Source organism: Periplaneta americana, chromosome 10 (assembly GCF_040183065.1).
Source record: "Periplaneta americana isolate PAMFEO1 chromosome 10, P.americana_PAMFEO1_priV1, whole genome shotgun sequence".
Classification (NCBI taxonomy): Eukaryota; Metazoa; Arthropoda; class Insecta; order Blattodea; family Blattidae; genus Periplaneta; species Periplaneta americana.
The window spans coordinates 152868474-152893217 of NC_091126.1; the positions used below are offsets into that span (position 1 = coordinate 152868474).

The 24744-nt window shown below is 35.5% G+C and overlaps 1 protein-coding gene and 1 pseudogene across 1 annotated transcript in view; one reads left to right on the plus strand and one right to left on the minus strand.

The window, feature by feature from the left end:
- Positions 1–21133, minus strand: part of LOC138708105 (inactive selenide, water dikinase-like protein) — a 56371-nt pseudogene extending 35238 nt beyond the window's left edge.
- A 990-nt stretch (positions 21134–22123) lies between these two features.
- Cerk (Ceramide kinase) overlaps positions 22124–24744 on the plus strand; it is a 232528-nt gene continuing 229907 nt past the window's right edge. Inside the window, exon 1 of the mRNA XM_069838298.1 lies at positions 22124–22296. Within this exon, the coding sequence (XP_069694399.1) occupies positions 22170–22296 (127 nt within the window). The 5' untranslated portion in view covers positions 22124–22169. The remainder of the gene's footprint in view (positions 22297–24744) is intronic.

Genomic DNA, 24744 nt, shown 5'->3' on the forward strand with positions numbered 1-24744 from the left:
ATTCTTTTTTTGAAGGGGGGGGGGGGAAGAGATTAAATTCTTGTCCAAGTTCCATTGTAACTACCTTTAAATAGGTAACATTCATTTCTTAGAATTGCATATAGTCACTGTTCTTATGATAGCTTTAGGGAATTGGTTATTAACAGATGAATGCAATGAACACCCTCAAATTCCGACCAGGAGCATGTACAAATTTTTTCAATTCTTTTTTCCGGATACAAGTGCCATTACTGTTTAGTAAATCTGTTCCAAATCTGCATCTTATTTTTGTATTCATAAGTAGATAAATTATAAGAGATGTTCTATGTTGATCCACACTGATATGATCTGCAACTCGTCTGAAAACCAGAATTACATAAGTAACATAAAAAATTAATATTTTTTTTTTCATTGGAGAAAATTCTTCCTGTTTTATTTTACTCTAGAAAATGCTGCACGTGAAACCTGATATTTTCCTTCCAAAATCGGCATGTATTAATAATTAAGATGTCTTTCCAAACCTCCAGACTTTTATCCATTATACAGTCACTGCAAAATGGATACAGTTGAGAATTTACTCTGGAATTAAAGAGAAATTCCTTAGTCTTATTAATACCAATTTTGGCCAATATCCTCCTGTGCAGCAATTCTACAGCAAGAATGCACTTGATTAATTTTTTTTTTTCCCTTAAGTAAAGACGGAATAATTTATTTATTGGTTCTCATGCAATGGAATTAAATCAAATGCCATTCAGTGAGAGTTGCAACCATTTTAATGTGCACTCAAGTGATTAAAAACTATAAATGATGTTGAAAAAGATGACAGAAAGAAAATGGCTCAGATCTAATTCAAAGTGCTTCCATGTAATTTACTTATTTGTGATAACTAGTAAAATCTGAGAAAAATTAAATTATGAAGATAGCACTACCAGAATTTATTCCAAAAAATTAATTTTAATTTCTGATAATCAGATGATATGTAGTGAATGCATTTTCTTTGCTTTTTATCACAAACTACCACTACAAAAAACAAATGACCGATTTTTCCGATGACAACTAGATCCAACATGGTTCACATGGATAAAATTCTGTCACACACGATCATTCCCCACTAGATCTAATTATATATGAGCCGTTCAGAGCAGAAGTGGTGTAAGTCATAATTGGATAATGAGGTTTAAAGTAAAAATTCTATAAAATACAGCGCAAAGTAGCAATTAATATGCCCTTCGTGCTATCCACTGACTACTAATAGTTTAAATAAACTGAATATTAATTGCTACTTTGCGCTGTATTTTACAGAATTTTTTCTTTAAACCTCATTACGCAATTTTGACTTACACCACTTCTGCTCTGAATGGCTCATATGCAGGAAAATTCAAAATGAGTATCTGTATTTTGGAGCAGAGTCTTGGTAGATTCAAACATAAAAAAGTTTAATTTGCATCAACTGATGAACTCTCCTGACGTGAGTTCTTACAGACTGCCAAAGAGTTGTTATTGTAGCTGCTAGGCAGTGCAGTAACAGTGGAGTAAAATGGCGACACCTCGGCAAAAACTTGCTGAATATTGCAGTATGCCAGGTCACAATCAGTAATCACAGTGCAACAGAGTTTAGAAAAAAATCCCAGACTACATCAACACCTGATAACATTTGAAGATGGTACTGACAATTTAAAAAAGGGGATGAAAACAGCTCTGGTCAACCAAGACCATCGGAAGAAAATGTGCAGAGAATAAAATTAGACTATCTTCCTAGCATAACCTGCAATCCCAGTTATAAATTACCAAATCGTCAAATGAGAGTGTGGCGTGTTTTACATAAAAGATAACTGATAAAATGCTATAGTTGCAGTTAAAGCAAACTCTTCATCAAGACGAAGAGAAAAAATGTAACTTTTATACAAAAATAATGGAGGAAGATGGAATATTTTGCCCTGTGTTATTTTCTATGACGAAGCAATGTTTCACTTAAGGAAGCCCAGACTTTCTTATCTTAATCTATGTTAAATTAATAATTTTAGCACCTTTTCTCAGGAACTATTGGGAGTAGAGTAATGGTATTTTTGCAACTTATTGTAGACACTTTTCGCTTTATTTTAACATATAATCCCCAAGTTATGGATCTTTTTCAAATAATGCAAATTTGAGTATTTTTACTACATTTTTAGAGTTAACTCCTTTGTAAATCTGTGTAATGTGTATGTTTCATATACCGTTGAAAGGGGGAAATTTCTGAGATCATAATACAGTAAAAAGCCAAAAATTTAAAATTTCACTATTTTACAAGGTCCAGGTTCCCTTAAGTGGTAAAGCGAATCCCCAAAATGTACGAATATGGGACAGAAAGTCTGTGCGTAATTATTTAACACAAATGAGATTCATCAAAATAATTTTTTTCTGTGCCATTTCTCGCACAAGATGTATGGGCCATTTATTTTTGTTGAAAATAATGGTGGTCGCAACTATAATCTCAACACGCTAAAAAAAATTGTCTGTTCCCTCAATGAAGTGAGGATTGTTTTAATTACATTTTCCAGCAAGATGGAACGCCACCACACTTTCATAATGACATTCAAGAAAGCCTAAATGGGTATTCCAACATCGATGTATGGTATGTGCTGGAGCAGATGACTTTGCTCTATACTGCTGGCCCCCCAAATCCCCGGACACAATACCTTTTGATTTATTTTTATGCGACTATGTGAAATAAATGTCCAGGAACACTGCAGAATCGGATTGTATCTATATGTGTGTTGCATAAACACAAAGGACACATACTGAGGGATTGAGAGGTAGGAGATCAAAACTCTGTAGGTTTTAAAAATTTTCTGAAACTAAATTACAGATATCTGAACCACAGACATTCATTTTTAATTTTCCTGTATAGAAGTGATGAATAAGAACAGATTTATTGAGAGTCAACTCACCCATCATATATGGATCATCCACAAGAGGATAGAAGAAATCTGTTGTTTGAACGAGAGATAGCCCTCCATGCCTCAGTGGAGTTACGGAGGAATCCATGCCAATTCCTGGAGAAAAAAAAAAAGAAAAGATTTTAAGGGTATTCCCTTCATATACATCAGGGATGAGACGATATTAGCTCCCAATCACGGTAGAAGAGCTCAACCTTGATCACGGGTGCATAGCACATCCACTGTAACGTAGACAACAGGGATGGACATGCACATGCAGCGAATAAAGGCAGCAATTATTATAATAACTTGCGTTACTAAATTTCTGGCTATGTAATAGGGCTAATTACTAATGCCCACGTGCATCAACGTCGGTTATTGTAACCACCAGTTAAAATTGTCATCTAACCTCTGGTTAAGCATTTTTACAGTGGATCGACCTCGGTTACGACTTAAATAGGAGGTTAACCACAGTAATCTATAACCAGCCATTTTCGAGCGGTTAAAGGAGATAACCAGTGATTAGTAGAGCAAGTAAAGCAAAATGGCGGCCAGAGCCACAGATGTTTACTTCGAAGACGATTATTATTGTACAGTACTTGAATTACTTGGATAGAGCGTGGGCGTGAAGTTCCTTTAGTGGAAAGAGAGAATCTTTACGAGGAATTAGGTGACAGAAAATTTCAGGAGGGATTTTGTTTATCAAAATCTACAAATGGCTCACTTGCAATAACTCAAAAACAGTCATATTTCTTCTGTTGATCAGCTCCTTATGTTAAGATTCTATGCAACTGTTATTTTCTGTATTTTAAGAGGGAATACTTGAATATCTCTTTCTCTGTCACTGGCTGAACAAAGAGAGGTTATGGATGGATCTTAGGATAATGAACAGTAACCTGGTGTAAATGGGATCTTGGGTTGTACACACATTTCTACTAATCTTCTGCATCCTTTTCCTTTATGGATATTCCTTCTTTATTATATAATATATTTAAATCTATTAAGTAAGTCTATCGATACTTAACCTCACATTGGGATATAATCATTTTTGCATTCAATTTTCTATTTTGTACGATTTTAACCTAACAGCAATGAAAAACAAAGAAATGCAACTCGCAAATATAACAGCGCCCAAAGGCAAACAAATGCAACGCGAAAATGTAGGACATGTTCACTTCGATGTAGAACGGAGTGAGCGCAGTCGTTTTTAGATGTTGACTATTATCTTTGCTGTGGTATGAATGCTTTCCTTTAGTCATTTTGTAGAAACAGTGTACCATCATAGACTTTGCTCTGGTTAAATGAAGTGTCAGCTAACTATGTTTAAGTAATCGGTGATTATGAATGGTGCACAGAAATTACATTTTAACCACGGTTACTGTTTAACCGTCGTTTCGTAATCTATGATTACTGCGTTTTTAACCGATGTTGATGCACTTCGCCATAAGTTATGTAATATACATGTACACATATGAACAAATCGCAAAGGGGAGGGTGTTTTAGGAACAAAAAGATAAATAGGAAAAGTTAATTGTATGTAAACCATTTTCTTGTTAAAAGCAATTATTTATTATGTAAATACTTCACTTCATTGGTTACGAGAAACTAATAGGGTCTACCTGCTCGACATGTGTGATCTCTAAGTACTTTTGAGTATTTGTTGAAAAAATAATAACGACAATATTGATTGTATGATTGTGAAAATGTAGTCCTTACTCTCCAGTCGTGATTATGTAACGAGTTTTCTTAGAGTGATTTGTGAGATGCACGTAAAACAAAAAAAAGAAATTGATTAAATTAAGATATTGAGAGCCATCATAATTTTTGGGGTCAATCATTTAAGGGGATATGTATGACTTTTAAAACTTCCACAATTTTCAGCCAAAAATTAGTGAAATTTAAACTATATAAACAGATCTGAAATTGTGCCTGCAGCCTGAGCTGCGCCGATGGCTTATTTAGTTCTCGAAACTCATGTCAATTTCAATATCATTATCCATCCAACTCAAGAGTGAAATCTAATGTCAACAAATGCTAGTGTTGTGATATCTTATGATTAGCCGTTTGAAGTGCAGCAAAGGAATGAGCTATATTGGAAGCAGGTCACTGTTATAGTTTGTGGTTAGATTACAGACCTACCAACTTAAATGCGTAATGTGTAACTCACATGCAATTAATTTAAGATTTCCGCTCTTCCGCATTGACACAATAATCAATTAGAGGTTTCGCGTAACTTTCACATTTAATATTTTCGCCACACTAGTACTATTATTATCTTAAAACTTTGTTTACTTTCACTAGGCGACCTTTAACATATAGGTTAAACTGCACAATTTGGAGTTATCCTTAGGTCTTTCTTTACATTAAAAAAAGATAACGTGCTCATAATTGTGTGTACGTTTGTAAGCAATGTTCGTAAATATGATCATATTACTCCATCCCTGGAAACAATAGGTTGGCTTAAACTAGATAAGAAAAGAAATTTACATTCACTTCTCCTTCTCTTCGAAATCTGGAACTCTTCTATTCCTTCGTACCTGTCGTCTCGCTTCACTTATATTTCTTCCCACCACAATCTGAACACACGCTCTCGCCATGAAACAATACTAACAATACCATCCCATCGCACCTCCTCATAATCATCCTCTTTCACAATAGCCCTGCCAAGACTCTGGAATTCGTTACCTGCTAGCATCAGGGACTGTCGAAATAAAATTGAATTCAAACACAAACTTACTAGGCACTTGGTCAGTAATTGAGACTCGTTCAGACATGGTTTCTTGTAAATAGTTCTCTTAATCTATCACAAAATATCTCAATATATGGTAATTTCATCACTATAGAATTTTGTTATTCTAGGTTTAATTTGTAATTCAGTAAATACAAAAATATTATTTATTCTTAACTTCTATGATAAATTGTCTAGCTTTCATTAATCAGGTAATCTTGTCGTACTTTAATTTTTATTGTAATTGTAAATTTAACATTAATTGTAATTTTATTCTTCATATTATAGTTGTAATCCCCTGGTAGAGGGGCAGAGAAGGCCTGACGGCCTTATTTCTACCAGGTTAAATAAATACTAATAATCTTCCTTGAAACAATCATCCTGTAAATCATGAATAAAAAAATGCGCATTAGACGAGTATTCCTACTGGACCAAAAATACAATTAAAAATGGCATAAAAACTTTACCGTTAATCAAAGAATAAAAATGTAGTATTTTCCTTCAATACAATTAGCGGCATGTACACTTCCAAAGGCTATAGTTCTGATAAAATGGCTATGTTAATTCTCTTTCTTTGTTACAAGGTCACATGTGTAATTATTATTGTTATAAAGACTATCCCATACTAAATTCCCATCTCCCGCAATTAATCTTTCGTAGGTTGGCAGGGCTGGCATTACATGATGCAAGACATTTAGTTCAATATTTCTCCGATATAGCTCAACGCTTGGTCGCACTATCACAATACACCTCTCGACGTAAAATAGTCTGACGTCACATTTTAGTGTATTTTTATTGGTTCATTTTATGCTTAATAAACTGCGATCGTTATCTAGCGTCTGAGTGAAATGAATAATACCAACAAAGCAAGTCCAGGTACAAGGCCGAAAGTTACTCAGCATTTGGTCTTAATGGGTTCATGAAAAAACCTCAACCAGATAAACTTGTCCAACCAGGATTTGAACCCAGGCCCGCTCGTTTTACGCTCAGGCATGCTAACCGTTATCCTGAAGCAGTGGGCTAGCTTATTTATTTTAAAATGATGTTACAAAATAATAAAATTCATGTTACATAAAAATTATAATTTCATTTCAAATATATTTACCACAAGATTACATTATTCAAAAGCCATCTCTCATAACCATTATATTCTAGACATCCCAACCACAATGTAATGAATAATGCAGTAATGCAGTCTTATGATAAATATATTCAAAATTAAAATATAATTAATATTAAAAATACTTTCTGAAAACAATCTCAATTTGACAAATGATCTAAAGAAAAGAAAGAAACGGAGTGATGCACTAACAAGGAGAGGACACGTTCTGTATATCACCGAATTAAATCAGATTTTGTGACATAAAAGTACAAGACACACTGTTTAAAGTCATACCTGGTATGGGTGACCAATGAGCCCTCGTTTTGGAAATATTGGCTTTTGTTTGTGACATACTTCTGTTAGGTGCCTAATAGGGAAGCATTAGACTGTGTAACAGCGTAGCTCATATGGTTGGATGCTGAGTTGTTATCCAGGCAACCCCAGTTCGAATCCTAGCTTGATATTATTATTACTATTATTATTATTATTATTATTATTATTATTATTATTACTACTACTACTACTACTATTATTATTATTATTTTAATTCACTTTCAGTTGTCAGTTCCTATATTCAAAGCCATGTTGAAATATGCGTGGTATGCATCAAAATTGATAAACGAACGAGAAGTGTTTGTGAATGTGAAGGATATCTGTTTCGCAGCAGAAGTGCGGAAAAATTTGTGTGACTGTGGACAACCTTCTTTCATTTGCTGTGCATGGTGGAGGAAATATAAATGTTTTGTGTGTTTTTATGACATCATAATGAATCGGGTACAAAATGAAATGGAATAGCTGCTACAGAAATAGAACAGACACCAGTGACACATCTTATACCTTATTTTATTTCAAGGAGTGCAGTTCGGTGGCTCCTTTGAACACCCACTTACAGATTTATGACTTCCTACACAAACACCTCTGACAATTCCATCCTGTCCCCTAGTCCCAACATTGCACAGTTGTCACAATCCTGATGACCTTCGAAATTATGCAGTGAAACTGACGGGATTCTTGGAATTCGGAAAAGATGCGGCAACTCTGCCTCCACGTGGATTTGACGGGCACCTGTCAATTCTTCTGAACGAGAGTTGTGATTGGTTACTGACAGGAGGAGACAAGATTTCCGTCACAGTAAGGAAGACATTTATTTATGACAACCTATTAGTAGTGGGCAGTAGAAGGTCTGTTGGCAAAGTCCTTTCTATGAAACTGCACTCCATGAAAAAAAATAGAGTATACCTTCCTACGTGAGCAGTATTTCATTCTTTATCTACAATACAATGTTAGTTAATTAGTAATTTGTTTAAAACATGATGAAGCATTCAATACATTAAGAAATGTGATACAGGTATGTAAATAGACAACTGTGATCACAATATTAATCATTATTAAAATAAAAAAATATAGGACCAGTTAAGATTCGAACTCAGGTTGCCTGGGTAAGAACTCAGCACCCAACCATATGAGCTAGGCTGTTACACAGTGTAATACTTCCCTATTAGGCACCTAATGGAAGTATGTCACAAACAATAGCCAATATTTCCAAAACGAGGGGTCATTGGCCACCCATACCAATATGACTTTAAACAGTGCGTCTTGCACTTTCATATCACAAAATCTGATTTAATTCGGTGATATACAGAGCGTGTCCTCTCCTTGTAAGTGAAGAACATAAGAGTGAAGTGATGCAGTTCTCCAGAAGGAATGACATAAGCAGAATAAGACTGGGAAAGAAGGAATATGTTTGTGTGAAAAATCTTTGATCTGGAAGGCGGAAACAAAAACAGAAGCGTATTTTAATAATGAAAATTCAAGAGGCATACAGTTTGTTAAAAAAAACAATTTTATCTTTATTGACTATACCAAAGCCTTTGACACACTCAATAGGAACGTCATCTCATCAAAACTTGAGGCAATGACAGGAGAGAATAAAGAACTAATAACACTGATTCAGAATATACTAAGGAATAACACGGTCTGAGTCTCTGACAACATCAGCATATCAGAAGAAATTACACAGACCAACGGAGTGTTGCAGGGAGATCCACTCAGTCCCCTGTTGTTCAACATTGCCACATATGATTCAGTCAGCAGAATACGACAGGAAGCGGAGGAAGTGAAAATATGCATCTATGCCGACAACAGGGTCATTGGATCACATGACGCAAACGAGCTGCAAAAAGCAACTAAGGCACTGGAGAAATGGGCTGAGGAAAACGAACTACAGATCAACCTAGAGAAAACCGTGCAGATGACTTTCCGAAAAGGCGGACGAATATCAACTAATGACAGAATACTGCTGAAGAACGAACCAATACACATGACAAATTCATTCAAATACCTCGGCATGACCCTACAGACAACAATGACGTCTTTCAGAATCCACGTCAAATCCAGAGCGGCAGCAGCTACAAAGGCTATATACGATATCAGATCACTGAGTAGACTCTCCCTAAGTTCAGCTATGGCACTCTTCAGAACGAAAGTAGTCCCCATCCTCACCTACGGGATCGAGTTAATATGGGAAAAACCGAATAAGACCGACCTTCGTACCTTAGAAGCAGTGAAAGCACGATTCCTGAAAGCCGCACTGGGTGTGTCTAAATACGCTCCAGACTAGTCTACGAGCTCGCAAAAGAGACATTTCTGATAGAAGACCTGCATCTAGAGTTCTCCCTGCCTGCCACAAACTGTTGGGCAAAATTATTGGAAGAAAGGGAAGAGAAACGAAATGAGATATGGCTGGAGTTCTACTCAACAGAAGCAATAGTAAACCGATCATGGACGGACACGGATCAAGAACTTCGCCACTTTGTCACCTCCATAGCAGTACATGGCTACCACCACAAGCTCTGCAAATCAAACATTTACCACCACCCCAATCCAGAGTGTATATGTGAACTGTGCGACCTAACCTGCGATCGATACCACATCACCCAGTGCAAGAAGCTTGACAAACCAATAATCGAATACAGCAAGAACTAAAGTGGAATCCACTAACACACTCCTGCACAGTTTGTGCGCATTTCATATTTCAAAACAGGATTATCCATGTTTAAAAACACTGAGCCCACCTGAAATCTTTCCAATATAATGTAAACATCACACTGTGTGTATGTGCTCGTATAATGAAAACAGAAATGCTTGTGAAAGGGCTGAATAAAATAAGTGCCAATATTTGCGCTTCCAGCTAATGAAATTAAGATGACTGAATCCAAAATTTGGGTATGTAAGGCACATTTCGAAACAATCTTTTACTTATTATTAAGTTGAATGGAATAATTTAATACTAATGTGTCCCATATGTAACCAAGCACTTGTCCCATACATAACTTACACTTCTCAGAAATTATATTTTTGTGACTGGAACATGTACAGGAAAATCTCTGATCTAATGGCACATGGTAAGTATACAGTATATTGTTAAGTAATGCTGAGCACCAAAAAGCATTTTCAACTACAAGTAGGTTCAGAAAAAATGACGTGGAAATAAACCAGTTAAAAAATGTTGATTTTGGGCAAATCGTAAAATAGCGAACACTAAGCTCCGCCCACGACCCCTTTCCACTTTTCCCCTACAAGCTCACCACAAACTCTAGCGGGAAAGAGTGGAAACAGGGGTTTAGGGTGGGATGACATCTAGTGGAGGAAAGTGGAAGAAAAAGAGTGAATGCGGCATCTATGAAGCAGAAGTGGAACTTCGTCCTGTTTCCCTCTCCAGCCTCTCTTTCTCTCTTCTTTGCTTCGTGTGTCTTTTTTTTTTTCTTATGACTTAGCAGAGGGTAGTATTCAATCCGTTGATCTTCCTAACGAAATGCACGCACACACACTTTAGACCTCTCGGCTACTGAGACAAGTTGGTGGTAGAAGGGAAAATGAATATATTTATGTTCAAGGGAACTGCCATAACGTATTGCAGAAATTCAATGTGTGTCGTTGGATATGTCTTAGTACGTATGTGGTTGTTGTCTAATGCACATCAATTTGGTTGTATTGTGTTGTGTTGTAAAATATGAAATATTTGCGAGGCGGTAGGCAGTGATCCACTGAAGCGGGGCAGATAGTAGAGAGAGAGCAGGCAACCGAGGTGCCGAGCGGCGAGGGTGGGGACAACTTCCCCTACTGGCGTTCGCTGTTTTACGATTTATCCCTGATTTTCTATTGTCCCATATGCAACAGGTGTTAATTTTTTTTTTGCACTGAAATAGGAGTTTGGATTTCTGACTTTGATATCATGTAAGAAAAAGCATTCCATTGAATTATATGCAAGTCTGTATTTTTAAAAACTGTAAATTATATTCCAGTTCAATAAATGTATTGCAAAATGTCCCTGTGTAACACACAAACACTGTGGCTTTACCCACAAACAGAAATGCTTAAGAAATCTTCTTGTCCCACCGGTAATAAAATACTTTTATGTTAATCCATTAATCATTACACAATATATGAATGCGATTTTCTTCTTAGACAAAAAAGTCTAATGTTGAATTTAAAACAGAAGAAACTTGAAACAGACAACAACAGACCTTTTTATATATTTATAGATGCAAAGAAATACAAGCCAGAAGTTTGTTCCACCCGTAATAAAATTAGTTTACATAATTAGGCTACCACTAAAAAAACCTTCTATAAGTTCATCACTTATGTCGCAGTTAAATAGAGGGTAGAAGATTTTAATGAAACAGTTTTGCTCTAACTTTCACATTTTTAAAGGTTATTCAAGGAAGATAAATGAAGCTATTTCTGTAAAACTATCCCACCTGGTAATTCTGAAATTGCTGTTTATTTTTAAGTTTGTGCTGACATATATGTTTTCTCATTTGTTAATTCGAACCTTTAATTAGATCTGAAGTATCTAGATGCATTTTAGTTATTTTAAAAATCAGGAGTAGACAAATTTCAGGGAGTATGTTGCAATGGTGACTAAAATTTTTATGTGATGCTTGAATTGTTTTTTTGAGTTCAACTTTTTTTTTATCACTAAGATTAATACATGTTAACAAAAGCGGCTGTATGAAGAAATTAGAATATGCTTCTTAGATTAATACCGTTTCATCTGTTGCGCATCTCAAAATACTGTCACTTCACAGCTTAAGTGAAGAGCACACAGCATTTCTGAGAGCATATGTTTGCATACCATAGATCTTTCATATTGTTTAATAATTTTAGTAAATTTATTTTCATATTCGCTCGAATAGCTTTCTCAATGCATGTGAGCAAAATGTGGTGGCTCCTGAAATTTTTTTATTTTGTCTAAACATGGTCAACTGAGTTTTCCCCAGTTGTGGGGCGGATGCCGGGTGGTCTATGGTGAGTCCTCGGCCTCACCTCGCTTCATCCCCAGTTGGTCTGATCCTGGTTGGGTTTTTCCGAGGTTTTCCCCAACCATAAGACAAATGGCAGGTAATCTGTGACGAATCTCGGCCTCATCTCATCTCACTACATCTCACCAAAAAATTGCAATGTTGTAAAATTTTTACTTGTTCCAAATCTTAAAGCTTCAATGCTAATGTAAGATCTATGGAATATAATAAATGAAATAAAAAAACATCTTTCATTGCATATAAGCTCTCTTTAAATAAATATTTCGCTATTATTGTTATTTAATCAAAGTCATATTTTGTACATGAGAACTATGCCTGTTATACATCCACTTATACACAGGTACACAAGTAGACCTAAAAGCACAGTACTGGAGCATGTGACAAGAAACTGCAGCATGAATACTGTTGACTGACAACTTGCTCTCCATACAAAGCAAAATTAGTATGATCGACGTATACCTAACTTGTATTCAAAGTAATCAAACGTAGAACTCTATGATGACATCTTTTTCGTTATATGTATACGTTTTTCTAAATTTCATTTGTAGCATGATTCAGATTGTGAACAGTATTTTTCTCTGTTATTTGAAAAGCCAGATATTTTTAAGACTTCAACAGCAGCTGGCAAAAACCCAAATTTCGACTAAATATACAGTGAAACCTCTCAGTTACGGACATTGAAGGGATGTAACAATCTGTCCGCTTCTGGGAGGTATCCTTTATTGGGAGGAGGCTACCCAATCTAATAGTAAATTTATAATAAGCATTATGTATTCCTTCACGCTTTAAATGAAATCTATTACTGTAGTTTAACTCTAAATACAGTACACTGCAGTAAATTCTTTGCAATTTTGTACTACAATAGATAAGACCGAAAAAGGAAAATACAGCACTGTGTCATGCAATTTTATTCTAGGTCTACAGTTCTGCAGTACTGCAATTTATTGTTTTCAACTTAACCTTTACGTTCAGGTGCCATGTCTCTCGAAACAGAACAACTGATTGAAGTAAATAGTAATATGCGTTACAAGAGCGGTATGTTGATTTTTTCATGTTCGAGGAAAAGATTGAAAAAGCGAAACGTAGTTGAGCTTTTTTAATTTCCGAGAACATGAAAACAAACATACCGGTCGTGTATCGTACATTATTTTGTGCGAAGATAGCTTATTACATACCTGAAAGAGGAATTTCTAATTAGTTGCAATGAAATCTCCATCTTGGTTTCTGTTCAATGACGGCAACTTTTAAAAACTAAAATATCTATCTTCAACATTGTTGCTATAAAATGTTTTCTATGTTTACTATATTCCAGCAGGCCGTGATATACGTCTGTCTTTTTTTTCCCCCCAGTCTATAAATGCGAACTTAAAACAAATGGTAAGGTTATGTAATGATTTATTTTTCATTTTAATATTTTAACATTATTATTAATATTTTAACATTATTATTTATATAACAAATTGCAGTAATAACATCGGCATCTGGAATCTTGTTGATTTTTTTCACGGCTTCCTTAATGTTACTTGCATCACGAAATGCAGTAACTTTTGTGGTGTTGTAGCGTTTACTTAATTTTTGCAAATATTTAAAAACAATAATTAACAGTGCAATTTAGGTGAAATTGCAGTGGCAAGTTTCCAATTTATAATTATTACTATGTTAAACGTCTCTAAAAATAATATGTTAAAAGCCTAAATCAGTAAAATGAATATGGCGCTTAAGCGGTAAGAAGAGGGAAATTGTTATGTGTGTTACGTTAGGAATACTGAATGTGGTATTTCACACTTACCGCATATTGGTTTTGTGCGGAAAGCAAGCAAATACGCACGATCTCGCACAAAAGAATAATCCTACTAACCCCATCATGTGTCGAATACAATTTCACGATCGTGGAAACCTTGGACTCATCAAACAGGTTACATTTTATGACTCTCTTTATCCACCCGCTTATAGCTACAAGGGGCTAGTCTTCTTTCATGTTAAGGAATTTCTGTACAGTTCTAGGAGCTAAATTTTCCACTTTTGTAACACATTAGGTCTTGAAATCAAAGTTCTGTCCGCAGTCTCAGGAGGTAAAGCAAGCTTTAGGACTGTGAAACAGTTGTCTGTGTCTGAGAATGTCCGTAAACGAGAATTAAATTTATAATTATTTCTACATTATTTCAGTTGGGACATAAAAATTTGTCCATATATGAGGAGTGTCCGTATCTTGGGGGTGTCCATAAGGAGAGGTTTCACTGTATCTCGTATGATATTCAATGACTTCATCATTAAATAGTTCTTGAGATATTTTGATTGCTACAGCATCATTTGAATCAAATGACTGAATCAACTCCATTACTGATTGGAAATTGTCACAATAATATTAATGCATGGGTTCAATCACGTTCCCCATTGGGTTATGATCGGAGATTGAGGAACAGGTACTTCTGCACAGTTTTTCGAATTCAAGAGCATTAACCATTAGTCTGTCAACATCAGGAAAACTGCGTTCTCATCTCTTCTGCACGTCTGCAACAAATACTATCTGCAAGATATATCATGTGTATCATTTTCGGATAATGATGTTAAACTTTGCTGATCTATTCATGTACGTTGCAGCATGTGTAACAAATAGCAAGATATTTCCATATAGTACACATAATGGCCAAAGTAAACTCATAGCACTCTAAAAAGTTCACATATAGTAGAATAATTTATCTTGTCCCAGTAGACACGAATCCTTTTTTATAAACGGTAAATGAAAATAAAATGCAACTATCACTCTGTGATTGGAAGGCAAGGATGGAAGAGAATACTCCAAAATCTAATTGAAAAAAAAATGTTTCCTGTTATAAAAGAATATGCCTGGGCACTGATGGCAACCCTAGCATCAAACTTTAAACTACCCTACTTCAGTGCAAAGAATTTTGCGCATGTACAATTGTATGCAGACTCTGGCAACATTATCTGCATTGCAAAGTAACATGCATTTCACCACCTTTCGTTCTCAGACATTATCCAATATATATCGAGGGTGGTGTAAATACAAATTAAACTATAAAACTAAGTGAGAAAATATGGTTGTAAAGATTCAAAGTGAGTGTTAAGTAAAATAAATAAAAATAATCCAATTACATTACATTCCATCCAGTGGAACAACGCAAACTGTAGTTTGTACTAGTAGATACCTATCACAAATTCATAACCAAATTTTTTTTTTTTTAATTTTTTGATCTACATAAATAATCGACATCAAAACGCTCTGAAAAATCCTTTGCTCTTAAGGTGTAAATTTTGTTCATTAACATTTTATAGATGACAAATCTACGTGGTCAGAGTAACATTATTTTTATGCAGAAGGGAGCCATCGTAGTTCTGTGGTATAATCATCGAACTAAAATTGTTAATGGCTGCAAGTCTAAAAACAACCATTAATAATGAAAACTGTCTGAAGACAATTGACACACAACAGTATCCATCGGAAATGAATAGTACGCAACATAAACTGAATCCCAATCTACAGCACTTACCGAAATTAAATATGTCTCAGTTCCTGAGTTTAGGTCATTGGCACCCAGGACAAAGTAAAGTTTTGCGCTCCATATTTAACTTTACCCTTTATATTATTTAAAGTTTTAGCAAACAAATTTAAAAGCAATTGTGTTAATTCGCCAAACAAGAATCTATGTTTAAAATAATAATAATAATAATAATAATAATAATAATAATAATAATAAAAGACTGAACATATGAGCCGTTCAGAGCAGAAGTGGTGTAAGTCAAAATTGGATAATGAGGTTTAAAGTAAACATTCTGTAAAATACAGCGCAAAGCAGCAATTAATATTCAATTTATTTAAACTATTAGAAGTCAGTGGATAGCACGAAGGACATATTAATTGCTATTTTGCGCTGTATTTTACAGAATTTTTACTTAAAACCTCATTACCCAATTTCGACTTACACCACTTCTGCTCTGAACAGCTCATATATTAGTTGGACATATCTCACTTTAAAGCAAAGTAAAACTTACAGAAATTAGTATTAGCAAAACAATTTAATTCAAATTTTTCCCTTGCTCTGGCATCAGGAAATCTGTCGATGACATCAGGGAAGTTTGCTTTCAGTGTTACATCGTTCTCAAAGGACATTAATACAAGTTCATTCATTTTACTGCCTACAAGAACTGATCTTTTAGCATTTTTCACTCTGATTGGGGTGGAAAGCCCTCATTCTGTGTTGCAATTAGTGACTGATAAAATGAGGAAAGTCCTTAACACAACTTCCAAATTAGGGAAAGTACTTTGGAGTTATGTTTAATATAAGAATACAGTTCTGGTATTGTTATCAATGTCCCTAGCTTGACATATTTCTTGAAATGAAAGCACTGTTTCACAAAACCACTGTTTATGTCTTCTGGACAGCACCATGCTAATTTCAACGCAGCTTTAATACCTTAGTTTGCCATGAAAGTGGATAATTCTGGATGACCACTCCACGATTTTCGATTCCCCCCCCCCACAAACGATTTTATGGTCCATTTTCGAAAGGGGAACAAGTGCACAATACCAGAGCCATCCGAGTTTCACATATGCCAGTTATGCATTAACTCAAGTGTCTTACAGGATTATGGAAGTAAAGGGTGAAGGGAATAAAAATTCTTCCCTTTAATCAGCCATTTTCTTCTCATTTCCTATTACTCTCTACTACCTACACTGCACTTTTACATATTTAAAAAAAAAAAAAACACACACACACTTATTACACTTACCATTTTGGAAGCACTGTGAATCGATCCAAAAACCTCCTGTTTAATAGCGTCCCGTCGTAGGCATTAGACCACAACATTGTTGAAAAATTCGACCTTAAATAATGTATTCCAACCAATTTCAACTGTCGATAAAAACTGATCGATTCATGTAATTCGAAAATAATTTCAATTTAAATTTTACGAACGATATCCGTATAGGTTATTAGAGTTTCATTACTTCAAAACATCACATTGACAATTCAACAGTATGAATGAAGACAGCAAATTAGATACAAGGTGAGTACTAAAATGACATTATCTATATACTTGTGTCTTTATGCTCTACCTGCTAAGACTATATCCATTCCAAATACAACACAGCTGGGGAAGAGTGGGGAGGGGAAAGTCCCCCACTACCTCCAATATGCCATCGCCATAACCCTTCTATACTATGCCTGAACCGTCAAAAACTGACATAATATATAACATGGATATGAATATCAGGGTTAACAGAATGCCTGTAAGATGCAAGAGTAGTTCAACAGTGGTACATGTGAACAGCTGGCATCATCTACACATTTACCATACGCCTGCCCCGATATTGTGCACTTGAGCCCCTAACCTTAAATAACCCTAACTAACCCAAGCAAATCTAACCTAAGCTAACATAACATTATCAGGTTAGGTTAGCTTAGATTTGCTTGGGTTAGTTAAGGTTAGATTAGGTTAGGTTGATAGGTAATGTTAGGTTACAGTCGAAATTATGTGTTTCCGAAATTTTTTTCCATTACCTTTAGAAAATGGAGCATAAAATCGTTTGAAGGGGAGGGGAAACCGTTCGAAAATCGAGGAGAAGAATTACCCAAAGGTGACAGAACAAACAAAAGGTGAAACTAGGGCTGAGATGCTTCCAGTGATTTCAGAAGTGAAAATCGTTGAATTTATAATGTATTTTTTTTTTTTGTGGAGGTGCAATTGATCATAATATGCAAAGCATAACAAAAGTCTAAACTAACTAAACCTAACCTGTCACAGATTCGTATATGCAAAGTGTTTCCATCGTTGTATCTCTAAAATTACCAGTTTTTCTCCATAACAAGTTACCTACCGGTACCAATGAGTCAATTGTTTTGAGAAACACGCCAATCCTAAATTTTATTCATCTGGGGTGTCCTCCAATACCTCGCTCTTTATCGCGAAACAGTTTCCTTTTCTTTTTAGTTCAAAAACCTCTCTAAAGTTAAAAGTTGCTTGGTAGATACTACGAAAGTATCTTTTCTTGTAAACTGTTTCTGCATGTATTGATCCTCGCTGAAGTATCATCCCAGAAGTCAGAAAGGAAAGCAATTTCGAAGTTGTAAAACTTGACCTAAAGATCTTGAGCTCCCATCTGAGCAACTAGTCTCCGGAAATAATTTACAGACAAGTCCTTTGAAACATTTGAAATTTCTTGAATCCTCGTACCAAAGCTTCTGTGCCCCCCCCCCAAAAAAAAGAGAGAGAGAGAGATAAAATTAGAGATCATGATTTAAGGGATGATTGGAACTGTAGTAGGTATTTTATAATCGCAGATATGGACAGGCAGTTGAAAATAAGAGACCCGGTAGTTAGCACCACTACCAGTAGACCAATAAATTGACGTGACTGCAATATTATGAAAAACCAAAAATAATTTCAAAATCCTACCATAAAATCTTTACTCTTACGTCCTGGGCAACTGCCGAGTCTGCCCAGTTATAAAATAGGGCCTGATTGTCTGTGAGATGTTATGTGAAGCAGTATCAATGCATTAGCCACCAATGCTTAATACTTTACTCTGTAACAATACCGACAAATTTCGTAGCAGGCTATCTACTAATACAGTGCTCTAATTTTACTAGAAAACTAGATTACAGCAAAATCCCAGCGTATACTTCATTTTCCAATTGATTACTTAATACACAAGCAAGTCTCACACACAATTCTGGTACAATTCTCAGAAGAAAATAACTGCAGGAATGTTTTGTACAACTGGTTTCCCACGCAGCGGTCTGGAGATCAGGAAGTCTGCCAGCTGCAGAATGATGCGAAGTTTCCTCGTAAAATAAAAGCACTGTATCTATAATAAAATACTTCCATATTAAATTTTATAGAGACCTATTACATACAATTATAACGTGACGTTGGAGCAAGCAGTAAAATTGAAATCATCTTGCGAGTTTCTTCAAATAGTTATGAGCAAAATTGTTCGTGTACTTTAAATTACAACAATGAATGAATTTTACCGTACACCATTCTGTGCACAATTAAAGAAATCTGAACAATGGATCGAAGTTTTAAAATCTATTAAGAGATCCTACTTTATCCCCACATTCATTTGAAAGAAAGTAAGAATGAAAGAAAGCGAAAAGGAAGAACAGAACGAAATAACATCGAAGTGGTGTACAAATTGAAAATGGGTCACAGTGCTGCCATCTATCCGCAATATGCGGAACTCGAATCACGCAAGTGAAGTGGGTAGGCATTACACACACAAAACAAACACACACACATCGAAGTTGGATAGTAAGTCTAGTCGGTAATAGTTTCATAATTGGAATTTCTGTCTTAAAAACACCTTTCCCAGCAGATATTCAGATTTTGCCTGCCTCTGAATTATGTTCAATTAACGTAACGGAAAAATGGGATCGTTGAGAAAAATATAAGGTACTTTTTTTCGAAATTCTTTTGAAAAGGGGGTTAAAAATTAGGGGTTTCAGAAAAAAAATCGAAAATCGAAGGTGGAGTAATCTTCACAATTACCAAATACTTATGCCCCATGCAATTAAATCGATAAAAAGTTCTTGAATATTCGTTAATCAGAAATGTCAGCGTTTGCAATTACTATTCCCCACATAACTGGAATTCTTACCAACTAAAATATTCAAAACTTTCTAATGTAGGCCAATCTTTGATATGGCCTTCTGACTGACTTCTGATTTAAGTTTCTTTAAGGATTAGATGGGTTAAATGAGGGGGTAGCTAAGTGACATTAAGCCGAGGTATGTACCAAGGTTAGTGGGTTAGCTGAGGGGGTTATTTAAGTGCTACGAAGCCGAGGAATTGTGAAGTGTAGGAAAATACCGAAGTTTCACAAATTCCATTTTCAGTGAAAAGTTTTTACAAAATAATTTCAAAATCATTATCAGTACTGTAATCTTGAAATCATAAGCCAGAAGACAATTTTCTTTCACTTAGTAGCCTATATGTAGAATGTCACAATTAAGTGCTATTGCAATAGTGTACCATGTTGCTGCAACAAATTTTTCCACATTTTCAGTGAACAGTTTTTACAAAAATAATGCTTCAAAGATATTACCGATACTGTAATCTTGAATCTATGAAGCAGAAAATAATTTTCTTCCATTTAGTATATTTATAAAATGTCACAATTAAATATTATTGCGACAGTGTACTCTATTGCGATAGTGTACTATGTTACTGCAACATATTTGTCAACATGCTATTCCAAGGTCATGGCTTGCATAAACTTTTCACGTAACACCACACACGAGCGGCATAATGTACAATAATGAATAAAGGTCATCCTTACAACTAATAACGAAACATACTTCATTTAGAAGTATAATAAAAGGCATAAAAATGTTCAAATAAGAAATAGAAGGTTCTGTCTTCCTACATTGCATGCTATGTAGCCGGCGACAGTCAAGCACAAATATTTTCACCACCGGCATCCGAATTCGTTCAAGTGATGCTATATAAATAAAGAGCCAATTAGAATTAGTATAAAATGAATTATTCTATGCCTCATTAAACAGATCAATGTAGCACTCTGTACTGTACATAATTATAGTTACTAGGATAAAACTTAAATCAAATGCATTGGTTAAGAAAATTTTGGTCGCCATTATGGCGACAGATCAGAGCTAAAATTACTGCAGCACGAAACTAAAATGAACACAACTTACCAATTCGCGGAATTGCCATATGCATGAAATGGGCATGTTCGTCCTGGGCATTGTTGTCATCTTGCTGTAGTCCCTCTAGGAGTTTAGAAAGAACCTCCTGAGGGACTTTACACCCTCATCCTTTTAGATCAGCAAAACGTGTCAGACGGAAAGAAGCGTCCAACTCATGTGCCACAGGATCGAACGGCCTTCGAAGTGCTAATGCATTTGGATTTCCTCCTAACTCCAACTGGGCGACTGACAAGGCTTCTTGAGAAACTGACGTAGCTTGCAATTCAGCCATTTGGGGTTGATAAGAAGAAAAGTTGGTAAAAATTTTTAAACACTTGGTTGAACAACTTAGCGCTCAATCCCTTCAACCTCTCTACAGCTCACAAAATGGCCTTCTCCCTCGCCAGCAAGACCGCGCAAGGCCCGGGATGAGACGCTACTTGAACCGTGAATGTGATTGGCTAAACCATTTCGCGCCACATGTCTGGGGAGCAGTTATTATTTCTCCCCGTGTTTTCCATGTAATACGGAGCACCATGGGAGTGATGGGAAACAACGCTAACTAAACATAAAACTTCTGTCTCTTTGGCGTCATACGTTCAAAATGTGTCAAAATGAATCATATTATTGTGAACGTAAGAATGATTTAATAAATAAGACGGTTGTCAATATTCCACTGTTTGATTCTAATGAAACTGCACTCCAAAACCACGTACGGGATAGCTGTGAACATCGTATATCATCTAATGGGTGTCCTAGAAGTAGATGATCTATATCAATACAAATAATGTAGTTCATTTAAATACCGAGAAAGACTGAATTGTCTTTGGTATCTACATTTTCGTACTATTTTCTACTGCAGAATAAAAGAATGTGAAACTTCGTACATTAGTTCCGCACCGTTTCGTTATTTTATTTCTCAATTTATTTTATAGTCCTTGGATATAAAGTTATATATTTTTGTAAACATGATATTGACATATGGAAGTGAAATGGCTTAATATTACGTTGACACAGCAACGCCTTATTACACTTTTTGCGCACATTCAGGCTTATAAAAATTAGAAATAAATTACGTGCATTTACGGAGAATTTTAAAGCGCTTGATCAGGGACAAGCGGCGGGCATAAATAAAAGCTCACAACTCATTATTAAGTATTGTAAATAACAATAATGTCCGATAACGACTACTATTGCTTCAAATGCCCATAATTTTCAACAACATTAACTTTCCCAAGTGCTGTACATTATAATGTTAGAAAAGTATCGATCATAAGTGTTTCCGAATGTACATGATAGATGGTAGCACGATGACTTCCCTCGTCCGTGAGTGGCGCTTACATCATGTTTGGTGAGAATGTGTATAACTATTTGCTTCTCAATGTCGATATCATGGCCCTTGCCGTACTGTGCCGAGAGCAGTAAACAGTTCGAACTGGTGAGCTAGAGATGTCTGGAATAGATGCTCAAGTGTGTGATCCTGTACTCTTGAACACGTTCCTAATTCGGAAGAAGAGATGTAGAGTTTATTTTCATCGCGGGACATTAATATGGGAGTCGGAAGGAGCACCTTATAGTGAGTATACTAACTTCCTTCATTCACCAAAATGATTGACATTTTTATTATTTTTTTTTTTTACATAAAGGTCAATGTTGCACTGATTTAATTTGGGTGTCACTTTCGAGAATATTGTCCCCTATATGAGTTTACAAAACTTACATTGTGGTCGGATATGTGACATTGCGGCTAAATATCGTGAGAGGTTTCTTGGTTGACACGAACAAATTTGACATCAGTAAACACAGGCTTTGGTCGGCAATGTAATTACAGTACGTCTTTACAGAACTGGTAATGAAACGCAGAAAGTCAATATTGTATAGACATACACTTTTTGGCCCTTATATTTATATGATCTGAAGGGTGTCATAGGTTACCGGTCAGTTACAAAAGTCTAATTAAAATTTCTTCCATATTCGTAACGTTAGTACATTACAGCGTATTTGACAATCAGAGCTTTGTAAGAATATATTCATTTGAAGGGGTAGTCTATGTAATCAGGACAGAGGAAACTTATGTTTATACCATAAAACAGTATTTGGGAAAAGACAATTAAAGATAAATTGCATCGAAAGGTAACTGTACACACATTTTCGAAGTGAGGAGCCCCCAATGATGAAAGTAGATTTGGGTGGTGGATTGGTATGCACCTTAGTGACATCTCTCGGAGGGTGTTTGTTTTGAATTTTGACAGGTTTCGAATTGTTAGGATTGTTACGTGAATGTCCGGAACAATATAGTTGTCATGACAGTTTCTCTGACAGGAAAACTGGTTTCAACTACATGACAGTTCCTTCGATAGGAAAACTGGCATCATTCACATGTTGTTTAAACATCCCCAGCTATTATAATCAATTTGAACCCTCATTACAAACAGAAAATACATCTAATAGAAATTGTGTATGAATATTTTTGGTCATTCTGGAGGGCGACTTCTCCACGATTTTCGAACTTTTTTTTTTTTTTGTCCACAAAGGACAATTTTATGCTCTATTTTCGAGAGGGAAAAAATTCGGGCTCTTCTATAGCACGCAACAGCGAAACTTTCAACTTGAATTTTTCGCAGTTGTCCGGTGCGGGAATCTGTGACAGGTTAGGTTAGTGTTTTTGGTATGCATTGCATGTACGAATCTGTGATATGTTAGGTTAGAATTTCTGTGTGCCTTGCATATACTAAATAACCGTTGGTTATTATCTGTAGGACCAAAAATTAATCTTTACATAGATACTAAGTAAAGCGAAATGAGCGTTTCGCGTTATATTTTGAAGTGTGCTGTCTCTTTATTTCACGTGTTAAATAATCACTTTTCTGTTATCCACACCGATCAATTCTTTCCGATTTTTACCTATTTTATAAATGTTTTCAAGTCAATTGGCGTCCTACACGAATTCTTCACATTCCAAATTACCTTCCGACTGAAAATTAGACAAGAAACTTTTAATGTCGCATACTATAGAACCCCCCCCCCAACGAACCCAAGCAAAACTAACCTAACCTAAGCTATACAATGTCAATTTTTTATTTTCCACCTTTGCTTATCTTAATGTATTTGGATAAGCAAAGGTGGAAAATAAAAAATTGACATTGTAAAACATTAAGCTTATCGGCATCTCCAAAATGAAACTAACCTAAGCTAACATAACATTACCAGGTTAACTTAGTTTAGCTTGGGTTAGTTAAGGTTAGGTTAGGTTGTGACAGGTTATGTTAGGTTACAGTCGAAATTGTGTTCCCAATTTTTTTTTTTACCCTTCGAAAATGGAACATAGAATCTTCGTTTGTGAAAACTAAGTTCGAAAATCTTGGAGTGGCTATCTTCCAGAATTACCGTAATTTTATTGGAATAAAAATTATTGTAATACAATCTTCGGTTCACATTTTAAAAGCGCTGAAATTCTCAGCTCTACAGAGACTAAAATTATATTTCGCATTAGGTTTCTGTTATCGGACAATCATATTGGCAGCATATTTTAGTTTAGTTTATTTTATTAAAATCTGAAAACGAGAGAAAACTGCGCAACAATCTCAAAACAAATTGATAGCGATTCACCACCTAGGCTTACCTTTTATCATTCCACATGAAAATATAATAATTTTAGGAACTAGTCCCATGAATTATTACAGTCGTGACGTTATAGTACTGGTGGTGTTGGAAGTGGTTGAAATGGTGGTTCTGGTATTGGTAGCGGTTAGTGGTAGTGATGTTAGTAGTAGTATTAGTTGGTGTTGATAGTGAAGGAGGTAGTGTTAGTAGTAGTTGGTTCTGGTAGTGGTGATTGTTATATTCGTAGTGGTTAATGATGATAGGGTGGTGTTGGCACTGGTTAGTGGTGGTGGTGATGATGTTGGCAGTATAGCAGTTGGTGTTGGTAGTGGTTAGTAGTGGTATTGGTAATGGTTGGTGGTTGTGTTCGCGGTGATGGTAGTGTTGATAGTGGTAGGTGCTGGTGTTGGCGGTGATGGTA